Source organism: Anguilla rostrata, chromosome 4 (assembly GCF_018555375.3).
Source record: "Anguilla rostrata isolate EN2019 chromosome 4, ASM1855537v3, whole genome shotgun sequence".
Taxonomy (NCBI): Eukaryota; Metazoa; Chordata; class Actinopteri; order Anguilliformes; family Anguillidae; genus Anguilla; species Anguilla rostrata.
This window is the reverse complement of record NC_057936.1, coordinates 2,195,559-2,213,715: the sequence shown is the minus strand read 5'-3', so window position 1 is coordinate 2,213,715 and position 18,157 is coordinate 2,195,559. Positions and strand designations below refer to the sequence as shown.

Sequence of the window (18,157 nt, the reverse complement as noted above, 5' to 3'; positions counted from 1 at the left end):
AGTAACCGAAAGTGCCACAGCCCGGAATCGAACCCACGGCTGGGCGGGGCGGACATTTTAAAACAGGTATGAGAGTCCACCTACGTGTGGACTCTGGGCCTGCTCATACCAAAAACTGAATACCTTTACTGCATTTAGGAGACGCTCTTATCCAGGGTGACTCCCGTTCTTTACATACAGTCCATTTCTACAGCTGGATATTTTCTGAAGCAGTTCGGGTTGAGTACCTTTAGCTCAGGGGCACAGCAGCAGTGTCCAACCTGGGATTGGAACCTGCAACCTCAAATAATCAATCAAATAACCTGTTAAATCAATGATTCACAGGGGAACATTTCCCTCAGTATGTATGGGAGGATGGGGGGGCTGATCCTGACCCCAAACTAAAAGCAGCCTTCTGTTCGTGGTCATGTGATGTCACCCCACAGCCAATCAGCCGCAGGGACAGCCTTTTTTGGGCTTGCACGCCAGTCCATCTGCTGGGCCTGCTGCTGTGATTGACCCTACTGGCCTGGCCAAAGGGTACACTCACAGCAAAACAAGAACAAATGCAAAGCAAATGAATAAGAAGAAACGCACAACCCAGAGTCTACCCAGCAGCACTCAGCCGTCAATGCGCTAGCTTCCAGAACTTTCTCTTGGCCGTGCAGAGTACACTGTGTGAGTCATAACCTGTCGTTCCAAAGTGCTCTCCCTACACACACACACACACCTGCACACGGACACACACACACACACACACACACACACACACACACACACACAGACACAAAGGCGCTAGCCGGCACACACCTGCACAGACAGACACACACTGCACGCCTCATTTGCTAGGCAGTCAGCAATCCCAACAATTTACAATTACAGATTTCTATCAGCATAGTCTATCTGAGATAAAGCCTCACAACTTCCCAGTCCCGAATCACAGCTAAGGCTTGTGCAGAATCTGTGTTAGTTTTCATAGCTGCAAGTGCACCCTAAAGATTTCACTGTACTCAAGTACAGGACAAGAGCCAGCCTAGCTTACAGAGATTCAGAAAACTAAAACCAAGGTAACGGGTTGGAGCGAAAACCAGCAGGCAGACCGGCCGTCCGGGACCAGAGTTGTGCCCCCCTGCCCAATGTGAACGACTTGTGCCCCCTGCCCATTGTGAATGAGGTGTGCCCCCCTGCTCTGTGTGAGCGAGTTGTGCCCCCCTGCTCTGTGTAAACGGGTTGTGCCCCCCTGCTCTGTGTGAGCGGGCGTGGTAGACGTTCTGCTGTGCGCTAAGACACACAGGCGGGACGCCCCGATCGGTTACGCGTCAATTAAAATTAGCGACGCATTTCAACGGCGTTAATAATCCCGTTCAATAACAGTAACAATATCTGCCATCGGTCACACACTGGGATTATAAGAGCAGGGCTGCCTGGAAACATTTCTATTTTCTCCGACAGACATTCCACCCGCAGTACCTCAGACAGAGGAATGCCAGGAATCGTCAGTATAAAACCTCGCCGCCGATATTCCTGGGGACGAACCTGCCGTCCCACACCCCAGAGAACGAGAACCACGGCAACACAGGAAACTCGAGCGAGGGATGCAGCACGCACAGGAAACTCGAGCGAGGGATCCAGCACGCAGGGTCATTCCGTAGCCTGTTCCGCAAAAATCAGAACGCTTTGAAATTAAACTGAACAGAACGTTCGGCGATTCCAAAGCGTTGACATGGAGATGAGATAAAGGAACATAACGGACTGCAGCACATTACATTACATTACAGGCATTCAGCAGACACTCTTATCCAGAGCGACTTACACAATTTTTGACATAGCATTTACGCTGCATCCATTTATACAGCTGGATATACACTGAAGACTGCAGGTTAAGTACCTTGCTCCACAGCAGGTACAAAACTAGGTCAGTGCTCACGTACCTGGAATCAAAACCTGCGACCTTCGGGTCACTAGACCAGTTCCTTACCCACACTACACTGCTGCCCCACCACTGACACCACACTCTCACAACACCAGGAGTGGGTACGCACGATACACATGCGCATTGCAATGGAGAGTCTAAGAGAGAGAGAATTTTTTATGGGTTTGTGTGTGAGTCTGGGGGGGGGGGGGGTCAGGGCCTAACACATAAACAAAAGGACTGGAAAAATGGTCCCTGGGAAAATAAATTAAATGAAGACACCGGCCAACATGCTGTAAACACACGCAGACTTATGTAAGCACTTCAGTGCCGATAATAAGAGTATTCTGTCCTTTCACCCAGTTCTGAAACCAGTGGGCACTAGACAGCCCTGTGGTGAGGCCAGACTCAAGTCCCCAGAAATGGAGAAAGAGATCCCTTTTCTCTAGGCCAACATTTTAATCAAATTAAAAAATAAAATATTATTTAATGCTTTTGTGGTTGGTCTAGAACCTAGATGTAGCCAGGGGCACCAGTCTCTGCAGTCTGATACAGGCTGCAATTAGAAACTTTCCACTGAATACTTTACTCATAAAACACCTCACCCTCACCAGTGGCAGGATAAATCTCATATCCGAAACGCAGTAACATAGAATAACAAACGCAGTAGCCCATGTTAACTCGGTCCAGGACACCATCGCTGTCTCCTTTCTGGCCGAATTTGACTCCACACGATTGAGGCTGACAGCCGACGTCATTTCTCAGCTTTGCGCCTTCAAAAGCGCCACGGCGCGTTTTCCACCGAGGCGATTCCGGAATCGGAACGCCGTTCTCCGCGGAGACGCCGCTGGACGCCATAAAGCACGGTGAAGTCGTTTCTCCATTTGTGCACGTCTGATCCCCCTGCAGAAAACCCCTGAATACGCAGAGCATGGAAAAGGGCACCTGGTCTGGACACCACAGCAGGTTCATAAACAACACAATTAGCAGTGGGTTTGCTTAAAAACAAAAACATCTCCATGTCAAACATTAAACTTGCATCTCCATGTCTTCCATCAGTTATGTATGGTCAATGTGTCAGGGCTCTGTGGCCAATAAAACACCGACTCAAAACACCATGTGACTAAAACCCCATGTGACTAAAACGCCATGTGACTAAAACTAAGCAGAATGTAGATTAATGTCACAGTACCAGAACAGCGACCTTTCTACAGATGAGTTTCTCTTCTTTTTTCCCACGATGCCAAAAATATTCAATTCCATCGCAGAGCAACATGCTAAACTGATCCTGGCACACAGCGTACTAAAACCTATACGTTCCAAAGACCGGAATTTACCGCGACTAAACACGGGTATTCCAGGGCATTTAACACTGTAGCGCTAAAAGCAAACGGTCCCGCGCACAGTTCCCAGCATGCTTAGGGTGACGGATGGAGAATCGAACCACAGCTAGTGACAGCACCAGGGAAACCAGATTGATCTGCTGCCGTTTCGGGAGTTTAAACAAGGAGGCCAGAGCACAAACCACAGACAAGGTGAAGAACAAGGCAAAGAAACCGCAGGCCAGTTCTAATGGGGGAGGGGAGGGGGGGGGGGGCGCACATGGAACGCACACTCTCCCAAAACTATCGCAGGAATTCTCCCCCGCCCCCTCTTTGTGTAAACACGCACGAGCCAGTTAATCACAGCAGAGAGATTGAGGAGAGTCAGAGAGAGCATGTGGGGGCATGGGGTCTCCATGGAGATGCCTAGCCAATGAGGGAGAGGGGGATTACAGGGACATGGCGTCTCCGTGGAGATGCTCAGCCAATGAGGGAGAGGGGGATTACAGGGACATGGCGTCTCCGTGGAGATGCCCAGCCAATGAGAGAGAGGGGGATTACAGGGACATGGCGTCTCCGTGGAGATGCCCAGCCAATGAGAGAGAGGGGGATTACAGGGACATGGCGTCTCCGTAGAGATGCCCAGCCAATGAGAGAGAGGGGGATTACAGGGACATGGCGTCTCCGAGAATGCCCAGCCAATGAGAGAGAGGGGATTACAGGGACATGGCGTCTCCGTAGAGATGCCCAGCCAATGAGAGAGAGGGGGATTACAGGGACATGGCGTCTCCGAAGAAATGCCCAGCCAATGAGAGAGAGGGGGATTACAGGGACATGGCGTCTCCGTGAGATGCCCAGCCAATGAGAGAGAGGGGGATTACAGGGACATGGCGTCTCCGTAGAGATGCCCAGCCAATGAGAGAGAGGGGGATTACAGGGACATGGCGTCTTCGTGGAGATGCCCAGCCAATGAGAGAGAAGGGGAACATACCTGAACATAATGAACCCGATGGACTCCACGGCAGCCCTTCTGACATCATCGTTCACATCACTCACCTGTAGAGAGGAAGAGGAAGAGGAACGCCGTCAGCAAAGCAGCAGAGAAACACTGAGAAGGTCAGGAGGGACACTGAGAAGGTTTAGTCGGCCACAACAAAAGGACCCCCCCACCCCACCCCGGTCGTTAGGTGCCCACAGATCTGCCTGTCCCTCCTGTTCGGGCGAGCAGGACTGTGGTGAGTAGCAGTGACGCAAACTCCCACAACAACAGAAGCAAACTCTTCCAGGTGATATTGTGTGTTTCAGTTAGTAACATGCTGCCTCAACGACTCCCAGGAATTCACAGATGTGTTCATGTCAAAAACAAAAACACCCAATCCAGGTCCAGGGCTTACTGTTCTGTGATATGATGCCAAACAAATAAAAGATCTGAGAAACCACTTGTGCTACAACGGCTCATTACAGCTGGTACAACCCAACGATCCTGATTCGCACGTCATAGCGCTCGACTACACAGGTCATCTTTTTTTTTTTTTTCGGGTTGTCTTTCAGCTTTCATTTGACAGACGTGTAGAAGCACTCGGAAGACACTTAGGTAAGAGAGCACGCAGAGGTGAAGACACCTCGAACAACTGTCTGGGACCCGACTCTGACCTTCAAACAGTCTCGCTCCGCAACGGATCATGGAAAGCGCTCCACGGCTTACCCATAGAGACACCCCGACACAGTTCAATTGAGAAATAGCTCTGCTTACACTAAAAATACACGTAGTCTCCTGTACACAAGCAAACCACAGGATGCACTCAGTCCGTTGTTATAAAATATTGTATGTCAAGTCACTTTACCTGGCATAATTCCACAGAACGTTACAATCAGAGCACAACAATCACCTGTCTCTCTAGTCACTTGCCAAACATCCTCCGACGTCGTTTCAAAGCATAATTTTGCCCGCATAATTTTAAAAATCACTCCAACTCTGCCTGTACTGTTTAGGTGTTCAGTTGAGACCATGTTCATAGACATCCCTTCAGTGTGATTCACAAAGAGTTACCTACCATCTCTGGTGACGATGTGCCCCCTGCGGGACACAGAAGAATTACGCACAGACTGCCTATTACACAGATATGGTTCCCATGGTTACAGAGTCTGGTACCCACTTTGTGACTACATTCCCACCACTTAAAATGTACCAAATATATTAAAATATGCTTCTGAATGGCAACCACTGCAGAACATGCAACGTTACCTGGAGCAGTGGTTCACTGGACTGATGTAATATAGTGCTAAGCACCAGTTAAAAGAGACCATCAAATCTGTTCTGTCTAAGACCACCCCACTCCTGTACCTGTCATAAAGATCACCTCCACCTCCTGTACTGTTCTAAAGATCACCACTCCTCCTGTACCTGTTCATAAAGATCACCTCCACTCTCCTGTACCTGTTCATAAAGATCACCTCCACTCTCCTGTACCTGTTCATAAAGATCACCTCCACTCTCCTGTACCTGTTCATAAAGATCACCTCCACTCTCCTGTACCTGTTCATAAAGATCAACACCAACATGCCGTGGGGTGGGCGGCTCCTAAAGAAAGGAGGGTCCATGTAGTAGTGGGAGAGGTCTGTGCCCTGGAGTGGGAGGAGTGTGTGGTAATGGGTGGTGCCTGTGCCCTGGAGTGGGAGGAGTCTGTGGTAATGGGTGGTGCCTGTGCCCTGGAGTGGGAGGAGTCTGTGGTAATGGGTGGTGCCTGTGCCCTGAAGTGGGAGGAGTCTGTAGAGTGGGTGGGCCCTGTAGTAGTGGGCGGTGCTTGACCCGCCCGGATTGGGGCGGGCGGCGTAGGGATACTCACGGCCACGTGCAGCAGGCGCCGGATGGCCTTGTTGTTCCCGGAGCCGCAGTACGCCATCCCCACCGTGTACATCCCCGACCGGCGCAGGATGGGGTCCTGGAGCCGCCGACACCGACGGGCAAGAGAAACAAACAGACCGTCGGGGAATACGTCTCACTTCACGCTGCGCGGCAGCACCACACAGACCCCTTCCGCTCACCGTCAGGGAGAAGAGATACGGTTCGTTTATAAACCCTGTCACCTGCATCAAAGGACTGCCAAGCAGGACTTCCTGCCCGTGCCACTGTGGTTGAGATCCACTAAACAGGCTCGATTCCAGCAGCTCAACAGGCAGAGAGAATGGATCATAACGGGAAGAGCAGGAACAGGCTGCCAGGCCCCGGATTTAAGAGCCTGGCAGCTGACCTATCCCAACTGACCGTTCTGCCATAACGGTCTAAACAGCCAGCTGTGCCAATACAGCCATACTCCTGTATCAGGCCACAGCAAAACACTTCAGGGGATTTCAACAAATATGTGCTTGTTTATACTGTGAGGGCAGGGGAAGTTATGAACAGAAGTTCTTAATTGTGAGATTCCTGACATAGATATACCCTCATACATACACAGGAGTACAATCAACTTATGGTGATGTGGGTGGGGCCTGGAGGCATACGTGACGCTCCTGGGCCTGTGAGATGTGGGAGGGGCCTGTCGATTGCAGGAGGGGCCTGTAGATTGTGGGAGGGGTCTGTGGGACATGGGAGGGGCCTACAGGACAGGGGAGGGGTCCTGTAGGATGTGAGAGGGGCCTGTTGGATGTGGGAGGGGCCTGTGGGATGGGGGAGGAGTCTGTGGGACATGGGAGGGGTCTGTAGGATGTGGGAGGAGCCTGTTGGATGTGGGAGGGACCTGTGGGATGTGGGAGGGGTCTGTAGGATGTGAGAGGGGCCTGTTGGATGTGGGAGGGGCCTACAGGACATGGGAGGAGCCTGTTGGATGTGGGAGGGGCCTGTGGGATGGGGGAGGAGTCTGTGGGACATGGGAGGGGCCTGTGCTTTGTGGGAGGGGCCTAGGGCAGCGCCGGCCGTACCTTGTCCCTGCAGAGGCTCTCGATGAGGGTGTCGGCCTCCTCCATCCTGCCGTACATGACGAGCGCGATCCCCACGGCCAGCCCACGCAGGATCTTCTCGTGCTGCGTCTCCTGGGCGTAGCCCACCATGTCCTCTATGGCCTGAGCAGACTTAGAGCCCAGCATCACCAGCCCCAGAGCCAGGCCGGCGGCCTCACCTGCACCAATCACAGAGAGCGGTAAAGACACGCCCCCAACCCTGCACCAATCACAGAGAGCGGTAAAGACACGCCCACAACCCTGCACCAATCACAGAGAGCGGTAAAGACACGCCCCCAACCCTGCACCAATCACAGAGAGCGGTAAAGACACGCCCCCAACCTTGCACCAATCACAGACAGCGGTAAAGAAGCCCCCCCCCCCACCCCAGAGCCAATCACACAGACAGGCAGAGAGGAAGGGGAGGAGGAGAGGGGCTGAAATGGCAGCGGAGACGGCGGTGTGAGGAGCAGCAGGTGTGCACAGGTGCGTTGTTACCTGTGACGGCGTCGTCCTGGTACAGGTTGGATTTGAGGAGGTCGTAGACGTCCTGCCGGGCGGTGCCCAAAGCGGCCAGCCCCAGGCCCAGCGCCCCGCCGTGACGCACGATCTGAGGGGAGGAAACGTGACACGCGGTTTAACACAGCGCTCAGTGTAACACAGCGAGCGCCTCAACACGGTGAGCGCCTCAACACGGGAGCGCCTCAACACGAGAGTGCCTCAACACAGTATGCAGTTTAACACGGCTAGGGCCTCAACACAGCGCACGGTTTAACGCGGTGAGCACCTTCACACAGCGCTAGTAGCTCCACACAGTGAGCACCTCAACACGGCCAGTGCATCACAGTCAGTGACTCAACACAGTGAGCCGCTCAGCATGGCCAGCGACTCGACACAACCGGTTCGTAAACACAGCGATCTGACCAACGTCGGCCACTCTGCCACTCACGTCATTGCTGGCGTTTTTGAGCTGGTTGAGCAGATAGTCGATGATGTCCCCCCCGTGGTTGGCATGGATCAGTCCGAGGGCGTACAGACCCCCCCCTTCCTGGTAGGCCGACCCGGGCGAGGTGTCTTTGGGCAGGTAGGTGGCCATCAGCTGCAACGCCTCCTTCTCATGACCCTGAAGACAGAACGCGAACACTAACTTTACACAGCGGCTTTCTCAAACACACGCGACACACACTACTTACACAGCCCTTCTTAAACAGCACACACACACAACCCGTGCACACACACACGCACACACAGACCCCCGTGCAAACACAGGCACACACACACAGACCTCCGTGCACACACACACACGCACACACAGACCCCCGTGCACACATACGCACACACAGATCCCTGTGCGTGCACACACACACACAGACACACAATAAACAGTGTACAAGGCACACGGATGCACATATGCACACGCACGCACGCACACACGCACACGCACACACTCATCTTGCCTTGTGAATGACTCCCAGACTCGCTGTGGCAGTGAACTTGGCCCAGTTCGTGGCTCTTGCTAACCACTCCAAATTCTCTCTGCTCAAAGACAGAAGGCATTATAGACCCACCTGCGTTTCATCACATAACCACAGAAGGACAAACACAAAAATCAAGTCAGCAGTGAAGCTACCGGGGGGTTTGTTCCGGCCTGCGTAACAGTCATCGTTTCCCCTCAGTTCTTTCCACAGTGACGGAGAACAATCAGCGAGAAACCAACCCAGAGATTCCAGGCTGTATATGAATCACTGAGTTACTCACAATATAACATTGGAACACGATCTTAAGAAAGTTCTGCTGTCCCATAATCCACAAGTGACGGATCAGTGGGGACAGAGTATATACAGCTTTCACTTCTCCCAATGAAACACGGCATCATTCAGCACTAATGCCAAGCCCCTAGGTCCAATATTTACAGCATTCTGAGTTTGATAGCAGTAAAATTGACAGACTTTTTTGTATTTGTTTTGAATGTTAGACTTCTTGCCTCAGCGAGAGTAGAGTTTGATAAACGCACAATTGCCTAAGCTTCTAGAGGTTTTGAACAGTTCGGTTAACCAGAATCTCTGAGGTTCTACAACACAGCTGTCTGGAGGAAGCAGGATGGACCAGAACATCTCCATGGCGACACACAGGTGAAACTCCTGAGCAGGTAAAGGCCGGGTCATACCTGAGGAACTGGTCGCTGGTGGTCCCGGTATGCATGAAGGAGTTGGCTATGACCGTCGCTGTGTGGCACACGGAGTTCCGAACCGCATCCTGCCGAACGGGTTGGAGGAGAAACGCGTCAATCAAGATCACTTCTCACACGTGCACAGAGCGAGAAATCTGGCGGCCAACGAGGGCCTTAGCCATCACTTATTCCCGGCCAAACTCGGAACGCCCATTATCCGCAAGCGCAGCTGGTGTTCATGCCCCGACCCCGCCGCTGACTCGGGAGAGTGTAGGCGTCCGCAGTCTACAGCCAAGCTCACACAGAGCGGAGCAGGAGGAAGACCTTTCACATGCGGCTTTTCACATGCAGCCCAAGGGGCGCCCAATCGAGCAGTAGGGGTTGCGGTGAAATGCACACCCCCTAACTGACTGAACCCTCCCACACCCTGGGCAACGCAACCGCCAATTACACACCGCTCTGTGGACATTTTAAACTTTAGATGTGTTACATTTTAAACTTTAGATATAGGCTCATAACAGTACAGAGGTCCCCAACAGGCAAATATGTTTTACATGTTTAATCCTGCCAAATAATGAACTTCAAAAATCACAGGAAACTTCTGGAAGCAACATGAGCTCGGGCCTCAGACAGGGCTAACCTTTGTGTTCTTGAGAATCATCAGGTCTGTGTTGTTGTTTCGGATGAGGAACTGCAGATGCAGTTCTATGGCCATTTCTCCACTGAGTATCATAATCATCTTGGAGTTCTGGTCTTTTGGTTCCTCTTTCTACAGGGAAGAGAAGAATGACAGTGGTTAGCAAAAAAGTCCTACATACACACGACATGCCTACATATAATGCGCAGCTTCAATAAAAACTATAATTCAGAAAAAACATCATTTTTTTCTGTCATGTACAAAACTGGAATGGCAGTATTTAAAGGAGTACCATGGTGATTTTCACACTTTCTCGGTTTTATGTGCTATTTGCACAAGAGGCATTGAAGAAACACAATGAGCAAAGTATTAAATATGTCCGTTCTGTATTTTTGGAGAAATATGCGTTTTAAATTCATCGTCCTATTTTCAACCGGTTGAGAAAGTTGTCATTTTGCTACGTCACGAATACAGTAACTACTCCCATTTCCACGCCCCGTAAAGAAATCTGACAGGACACACCGTCCTGCTGTTCAGACAATGCAAATATTTGACTAACGTTAGATTCACTTAAATTAGAGTGCCTTTAGATTATTTCTGGTTATATTCATTTAGCTAGCTAGCTAACGTTAGCTAGCTAGGAGGTTTGCTTTCATAAGGCAATGTTATCGATAACGTTAGCTTGCTAGTTTGCTTTTATGAGGACGTTATAGTTGTGCTTTTATCTTAACTTGGCTAGCTAGATATCAAAAATTATAATTGGATATAAGTCAACGTCCTTACCTTAGCTATCTACCGATACTTGATATACTACTAAGCTAGCTAGCTTGTGAAAATTCAGTCTCCCAAAGAGAGCGCGTATCATGGGGGTAGCTATGGTAACGGGGCACGGTCTGTCAATCATAGCTAACTGACCGTTCTCATTACCACGCCCAGACGGTTCGGGTGAATTTTTATCGTGGGAAATTTAGGCTTAGAAAAATACATTTTAAAGTGCATTGAAATGACTGAAGAATTAAAAAATTATGCACATTTGTTTTGTTGTTGCCTGAAGACAACTGGGAAGTGTCACGTTCAACCACCATGGTACTCCTTTAAACAGAAAAGCAGAGCCATGTTTGAATAGTATGGAAGATGGAAGGACCCACTGTAACAGTGGTCCACAGAGAAAGGCCAGTTGGAGGAGAGTGTAATCAGCAAACTCACCACCTCTGAGGACTTCCCTGTCGGGGAGCTGCCAGCTTTATCATCCGTTTCCATGGCATCGCTAAAATTAAGGAGACGCCACAGCGTTAGATAATCTAATTATGCTCACCGTGTCCGGTAAGTTTATTACCCAATACCTTTCATACAGAATGGACTCACAAGCGCACACACACACACACAGATTAAGCTCTCTCTGACAGCTGAGAGCAGCAGAGCATAAAGTAATGAAAGTCAAATACTAGCAGCCCATTTAGAGTTTCAAAAGAGAGACATTTAGGGACTGAGAAGAGAGACATTTAGGGACTGAGAAGAGAGACATTTAGGGACTGAGAAGAGAGACATTTAGAGGCTGAGAAGAGAGACATTTAGGGGCTGAGAAGAGAGACATTTAGGGGCTGAGAAGAGAGACATTTAGGGACTGAGAAGAGAGACATTTAGGGACTGAGAAGAGAGACATTTAGGGACTGAGAAGAGACATTTAGGGACTGAGAAGAGAGACATTTAGGGACTGAGAAGAGAGACATTTAGGGACTGAGAAGAGAGACATTTAGGGACTGAGAAGAGACATTTAGGGACTGAGAAGAGACATTTAGGGACTGAGAAGAGACATTTAGGGACTGAGAAGAGACATTTAGGGACTGAGAAGAGAGACATTTAGGGACTGAGAAGAGACATTTAGGGACTGAGAAGAGACATTTAGGGACTGAGAAGAGACATTTAGGGACTGAGAAGAGACATTTAGGGTCCTCTGTGATAAAAACACAGCATTCCTGCACACCAGGTTTTCTGCGCCTGCACCGGAATGAGAAGCGGACCAGGCCACACCCACCTGTCCTTGTCCGGCGTGGGGACGGTGCCGGTGTTGGTGGAGCCGGGCACGGCGGGGATGGGGCTGCCCACGGTGTGCAGGTTCTGGATGACGGACGAGAGGAACTGCTGGCTGGCGCTCTGGTACAGGTCGAAGCAGATCTGGTAGGCCATCAGCAGGTTGCCCTCCTTCATCAGCTTCTCCAGGATGTCGCTCACCGCCTGGGGGTCGTCCAGGAAGATCAGGCACTGTGCGGGACGGACAGAGAGAGAGAGAGAAAGAGAGAGGAGGAGGAGGAGGAGGGGGGTCAACATCAGCGTTCACAGCCCCGAGGAGTTTGGTCCAGGTCAGACACTTTTGGAACCCGCAGATTCTCCACTGGCAGAAAGCAGTAAATCGGAGCTCTGCAACACTGGTTCTGGAGAACCGCAGGGTCTGCTGGGGTCCCCAACCCTGGTCCCGAAGAGCCACAGGGTCTGCTGGGGTCCCCAGCCCTGGTCCCAAAGAGCCACAGGTTCTGCTGGGGTCCCCAGCCCTGGTCCCAAAGAGCCACAGGGTCTGCTGGGGTCCCCAGCCCTGGTCCCAAAGAGCCACAGGTTCTGCTGGGGTCCCCAGCCCTGGTCCCAAAGAGCCACAGGTTCTGCTGGGGTCCCCAGCCCTGGTCCCAAAGAGCCACAGGTTCTGCTGGGGTCCCCAACCCTGGTCTCAAAGAGCCACAGGGTCTGCTGGGGTCCCCAGCCCTGGTCCCAGAGAGCCACAGGGTCTTGTTACTCCACATTCAACTGATCATCACGCATCACGGCTTGGTGTCAGAATTGGTTGCATGTCACTGGGTTAATGTGTGATGGTTCTAATGCAACACTACCCGAGCGGGTTCTAACTTCCGTAAACATCAGAGTGAAACGCTGAAGCGTGACAGCTCACGGTCAGGCTAGCGCTCTCTGAAACGCGCGCGCGGCAGTACCTGGCACACATTGATGAAGTCCGGCTTCTCCAGGTTCATGTAGAGCTTGACCAGCACCCTGAGGACCTCGTTCCTGAACTGCTTGTTCTGCATGAGTGACATGCACACCTTCAGGCTGTAGGCCAGCAGTCCGCTAACGTCGTTCTGTGCGAGCGAAGAAGAAAGAAAGCGACAAATTCACACACTTCACCTCATCACTACACACTTTACATACGAGCGTTTAATAGATGAAAGTCACTGCCTACAGAAAAAAAAATGTCACCACTGTTATCTATTGGGTGACCATAAGACAGCCAACCAACAGCAAGACCTTGCAGCTTCCACGCGATTGACAAAAACGCATCACATGATCACATGGAAGCTGTACGACCTTGCTGCTGATTGGCCATGTTATCAACGCCCAATGGACCAACAGTGTACAATAAAAAGAATAGTAATACAACATACAGTGGCAAAGATCACTGGTGCATTTGATAATTATCGCTGTGGTATATTGCACAGCCCTACCTGGGGATCGAACCTGCAACTAATCAGTTCCAAGCACAGGCTCAACCCATTACACTACACGTCCTGCTGCAGCCTTGTTATCCCAGAGAGGTTCACTATCTCAGGGGTTAACCAAGCCCATACCTGCATAGCTTCAACTACCAGACAGGGAGGCGGCATGGCTGATTACAGTCATATACTGCATTGACAGGGAAATTATTTAATATCTGGAATTGAGTTTGCTCTTCTGCCATTCAGTAATTACTGCAAACTTTAAAAAAGCCAAACACTGCATCGCCTTCAATCTCAACACAGCATTTAGTGCAAAGTTGTTGCGCTACATTTAAGTTCAGCAGAATAATGTGTAAAGAGCTGCAGGCTAAAGTGTGCACAAAGGTTTCGGGGAAAAAAACAAGCATAAAGTCAGTGGCATCACAGCCAACAGAAGCAGTCGTATCACATAACGCCAAGAGCCACAGAAGGTGCAAGAGAGAGCAACCCTTTGATAAACAGGTTTTTTGGAATGTTTTTTTTTTTTCTTCTTCAAAATTATAAGTGTTCTAGAACTCCATTGCTTTCAACTATCAATGTTCCATCAACATTGGAATGTTCAGTTGAGAACATTCTAATTACATATTTGTGATCTCACACCATAAAGGGTCGAAGATATTGTGCTTTAAGCAGCAAATGCATTTCAGAATGAAGTGTCAGACGTGAACACAGGAACGTGGGTAAGGCCGGTAAACAACTGAAACTGGGCAGAGCTGAGTACGGGTTGAGTCATGACATGGTGTAACCCGGTGCGTCTGCCATCTGCCGTCTGAGATAGAAAACAGGCAGTGACTCCCCTGTCTGCGGTAGAGAACAGGCAGTGACTCCCCTGTCTGCGGTGCAGAACAGGCAGTGACTCCCCTGTCTGTGGTGCAGAACAGGCAGTGACTCTGCTGTCTGCGATAGAAAACAGGCAGTGACTCCGCTGTCTGCGGTAGAGAACAGGCAGTGACTCTGCTGTCTGCGGTACAGAACAGGCAGTGACTCTGCAGTCTGCGATAGAGAACAGGCAGTGACTCCTCTGTCTGCGATAGAGAACAGGCAGTGACTCTGCTGTCTGCGGTAGAGAACAGGCAGTGACTCCGCTGTCCTGACTGCAGCGAGGAGCTCATTCCACAGAGGAGGTGCGACCCAGCGAGGGAGCCTTTATGGAACGGCGTGGTGTCAAAAGGATTTTTTACATTACATTACATTATAGGCATTTAGCTGACGCTCTTATCCAGAGCGACTTACAACAGTGTAACCAAACTCAGGATCAAGTCCACTTAAGTCCATTGAACAACATGCAGATAAAAAGCCTATTTCAGCGAATACTTACAGACTCCAGGATGGTCTTCTCAAAGATGTCCAAGCGTCGCGTCTCCAAGGCGATGCCAATGGCCTGCTTGTACTTGTGGTCGCCCAGGCAACGCAGGAACATTTTGTTGACGATGCCCTCCAGGCGGGGGTCGATGACCTTCCTCTCCTCCCCCTCCTGCAGCTCCGTGTTCTCCACGCGCTGCTTGGTGTAGTGGTCGATGCATTTCGCTGTCGGGGGAAATTTTTTTCACGGTTTCTCATTAAAATGCAGGTGAATTCCGAATTAAGCAAGCTCAGAGGATTGGGGAATCAATCCATCAGGGTTGGGGCATCAAATGTCAATTTGAACCCCCCCAACTACTGAAAACGAAGACTTTTTTTTTTTTTTTTTTTTACTGTTCCCTCACTTTTTTGATATTCAAAACTCCCCCCACCCCCACCCCCGATCGACGGGAACCTCTTGAGATCCCACCGCCCTCCCTCCCTCACCTATTATGGTCTCCACATACTCCGAGTCGTCAGCCACGTTGAACAGGTCCCCGGCGCCGAGAGCGTAGTTCAGAGACTCCTCGAACGCGCCCAGGTGGTAGAAGACTTTGGAGGCGACCAACGCCGCAAACTCCCGGCTCCGGAACGTCTCATCCTCGTACAGGACTTCACTAAACGGGAAAGCAAGCGATCGTTGATGAAACGAAAGAGGAGTCGGAATTAGCAATTGCACTTTATTTTTCTTCAAATTAGTTAGTCTACCACTCTCCACATTGCACAGTAAAAAACAAAAATGAGCTTTTCCTTGTGTGCGAGGTCTGGTTCAATATCATTACACGCAATGACGCAAACCAATTCTTCCATACTGTGCCTGTTTGTGGCTTGCAACATAAAAAGTATAACCACTTACGTTATAACCCATCAACAGCTGCCAATGTAGAAGAATGTTTAAATACAATGATATTGGAAACTATCAATGTTTCATTTCAACATTTAAATAAAAGCTACAATTACAGTAAAATAAGAGAAAATTTACAAAACCCTGAATTAAAGGGAAAGGGTATCCCTTATCCCGCAAAACGTGTTGTTACTTCATTTTAGTGTTGTGATAATATGCACACAATATTTTTCATTTCAGTCATTCACCAGACACTCTAAGAAAATGCTCTCATAAATATAGCTTGACTTGTTTTTTATAGACTTCAATTTGAATGCTTTTACAATTTCTTATATTTTCCTTGAACAATAAAAACAGTTTTTTTCACTTACATTTTATCAACCGATTCTGAAATCTCAGCCCAGAAGTCATTGACTATGGAGTTCAGCTTATGTAGCGCAAATTCCTGCGGCAAGAAAGTAAAATACACACAGACACCATTAGGTAAAATTAACTATGAACGCAGTTACAGTAGTCAACTTCATGGATGAAAAGATTTACATTTAGGTATCTAACAGACACTTATCCAGCACGACTTAGAACTTACAGCGTTGACCAATCAGTATATAGTGCAGCATATTAAGTGAGCAAATTCAGGTTATGTTCCTCGCTCCAACCCGCTACTTGGCTTTTTGAGCCCAATTACTTGAACATCATCCTACACTGCCGGCCCAAATGAAAACATAAATCACCAGGAAAGGAGCTCACCTTAAGTTGAGGTTCTTCTTCGTCCAACAGGGAAATGATCCCAGCTGTAAAACATAACAAGTATAATTGCTTTACTGCTGCAACCAAAACACGGACGCGTGGTCGCTGAGTCACAATAGCAGGGACCTCGTTAGCTTTAGCGAGCTACGTACTCAGTTGGACCCATGTAAACAGCACTTGACACTTGATTTGCAATGACTTGCACTTCACTAAGGCATGTTGTGATTCCCAAAACGTATTAGCTACACTGTGTAAGTTACAACACCAATGTATCACACTTCGACTGCTAATAACTGGGGCACTAAAACTTCTGCCCAAATGCAGAAGTCGTTAGTCTAATAAAGGGGCTATAGCAGGTAAAAGGTTAAAGCTACACCATACACAAGTTCGCTGAGGTTGGGTACAACGCCAGTAGGCAAACTTGCTAGCTTAACATCCAAATGAGCATGTCGAATATAGCTACAACTAGTGACTGGCAATAACAGTTTTCCAACAAAAATCGTAATTCAACGTCGCAATAAAATTTTATTTCGAAGTTGACAAGTGATGTGAAATAAACGTCGGATTGTGCTAATGTAGCAAGTTAGCCAGCGACTTTCATTAGCTAACCGGCTAATGTTAGCGCAGTGCGAAAAAAGACATCGCTGTAGCTAATGTAGAAGGCAAACAGTAAAAGCGATTGCACATCCTAATGTGCATTAACTTTAATTTAACCGATTAGTGTTTCTAAGCCTACATGAACAAAAACTGTCAGCTACAGTCATTTCACAGGACAATTGCTAATTCTCTGTGACTCAGCTAAATCAGCCGGTTCGCCTCTTTCACACTCATCAACACTTACCCGCAGAAGTTATCATGTTTAGATGCAGATCAGCCGCTTTTTATTCCACACAACCACCACACGTACCAAACGTGTTTCCTGACAAGAAATGCAAAAAAAACAACCCTCTCAAACGCGATTTTTGTCTCACCAACACAATAACGCTGCACCTCGATTCCACCTAAATTTTTGTTTCATAAAGAAAGCCCCCGGCGTCTAGGGCCCTTTCAGTGTGTTAGGGCTGTCCATTATACGCCTGATTGTTTTTCAAGTCACTTGTTAAAATAATTAATATATTTAACAATATATGTGATCACAAACTTAAAAACCGTATTAAAAAGAAAATTATATATTGTATATGCGTATGTTTTTTCCAGGAAATGAAAAATACATTACATGTTCTAAGCTGGCATTATCTTTTTTTTTTTTTTTATCTCCCGCGCCCAAATCAACCGTGCCTGCGACTGAGAGCCGAGCGCCTTCCCTTTCAGTCACGGTGCCTCGTACAGACCATATTGCGCTAAACTTCCTTTCTTGAGACTTATGCAACGTACCTTTCATACTCTCTTTTTCTTTCATTTTCTTTGCACCATATGTCTTGTGTACTGGTTATTCTATATATACCATTAGACTGTTAATTACGTTCAGTTGTGCATAATGTAACGTTCTGTATTGTCAATTATTCTTGTTCCTCGTTGTTGTGTATTGTAAATTGTGTTAATAAAAAAACCTCACACTGTTCACTCGGTAGGCTCTTTCAGGTACTTCATAGCAAACTATACTATAATAACCTGGCCATACTGTTTTTGCAGCTAACTAGTGGTTTGCATCTTCTTGTGTCTGAGGATTGCTTGTATAGTTATCATGAGGACTCTGTGCTTGTAGGGTTGTTCTGAGGACTCAATGGTTGTATGGCTGTACTGAGGACTCTGGT

General features: G+C 48.8%; 1 protein-coding gene across 3 annotated transcripts in view; it reads right to left on the bottom strand.

Moving 5' to 3' along the window:
- Nucleotides 1-17,434, bottom strand: part of psmd1 (proteasome 26S subunit, non-ATPase 1) — a 96,016-nt gene extending 78,582 nt beyond the window's left edge. For all 3 annotated transcript variants that reach the window (XM_064330015.1, XM_064330013.1, XM_064330014.1), the window contains exons 1-16: nt 17,245-17,434; nt 16,404-16,447; nt 16,028-16,101; nt 15,260-15,429; nt 14,790-14,998; nt 12,935-13,078; nt 11,992-12,218; nt 11,163-11,223; nt 9,960-10,088; nt 9,317-9,405; nt 8,607-8,685; nt 8,099-8,272; nt 7,648-7,759; nt 7,132-7,328; nt 6,060-6,155; nt 4,205-4,269 (exon numbers count right to left, since the gene is read on the bottom strand). In XM_064330015.1, the coding sequence (XP_064186085.1) occupies nt 4,205-4,269; nt 6,060-6,155; nt 7,132-7,328; nt 7,648-7,759; nt 8,099-8,272; nt 8,607-8,685; nt 9,317-9,405; nt 9,960-10,088; nt 11,163-11,223; nt 11,992-12,218; nt 12,935-13,078; nt 14,790-14,998; nt 15,260-15,429; nt 16,028-16,101; nt 16,404-16,447; nt 17,245-17,260 (1,886 nt within the window). In that variant the 5' untranslated portion in view covers nt 17,261-17,434. The remainder of the gene's footprint in view (nt 1-4,204; nt 4,270-6,059; nt 6,156-7,131; nt 7,329-7,647; nt 7,760-8,098; nt 8,273-8,606; nt 8,686-9,316; nt 9,406-9,959; nt 10,089-11,162; nt 11,224-11,991; nt 12,219-12,934; nt 13,079-14,789; nt 14,999-15,259; nt 15,430-16,027; nt 16,102-16,403; nt 16,448-17,244) is intronic.
- Nucleotides 17,435-18,157: the final 723 nt, after the last annotated feature.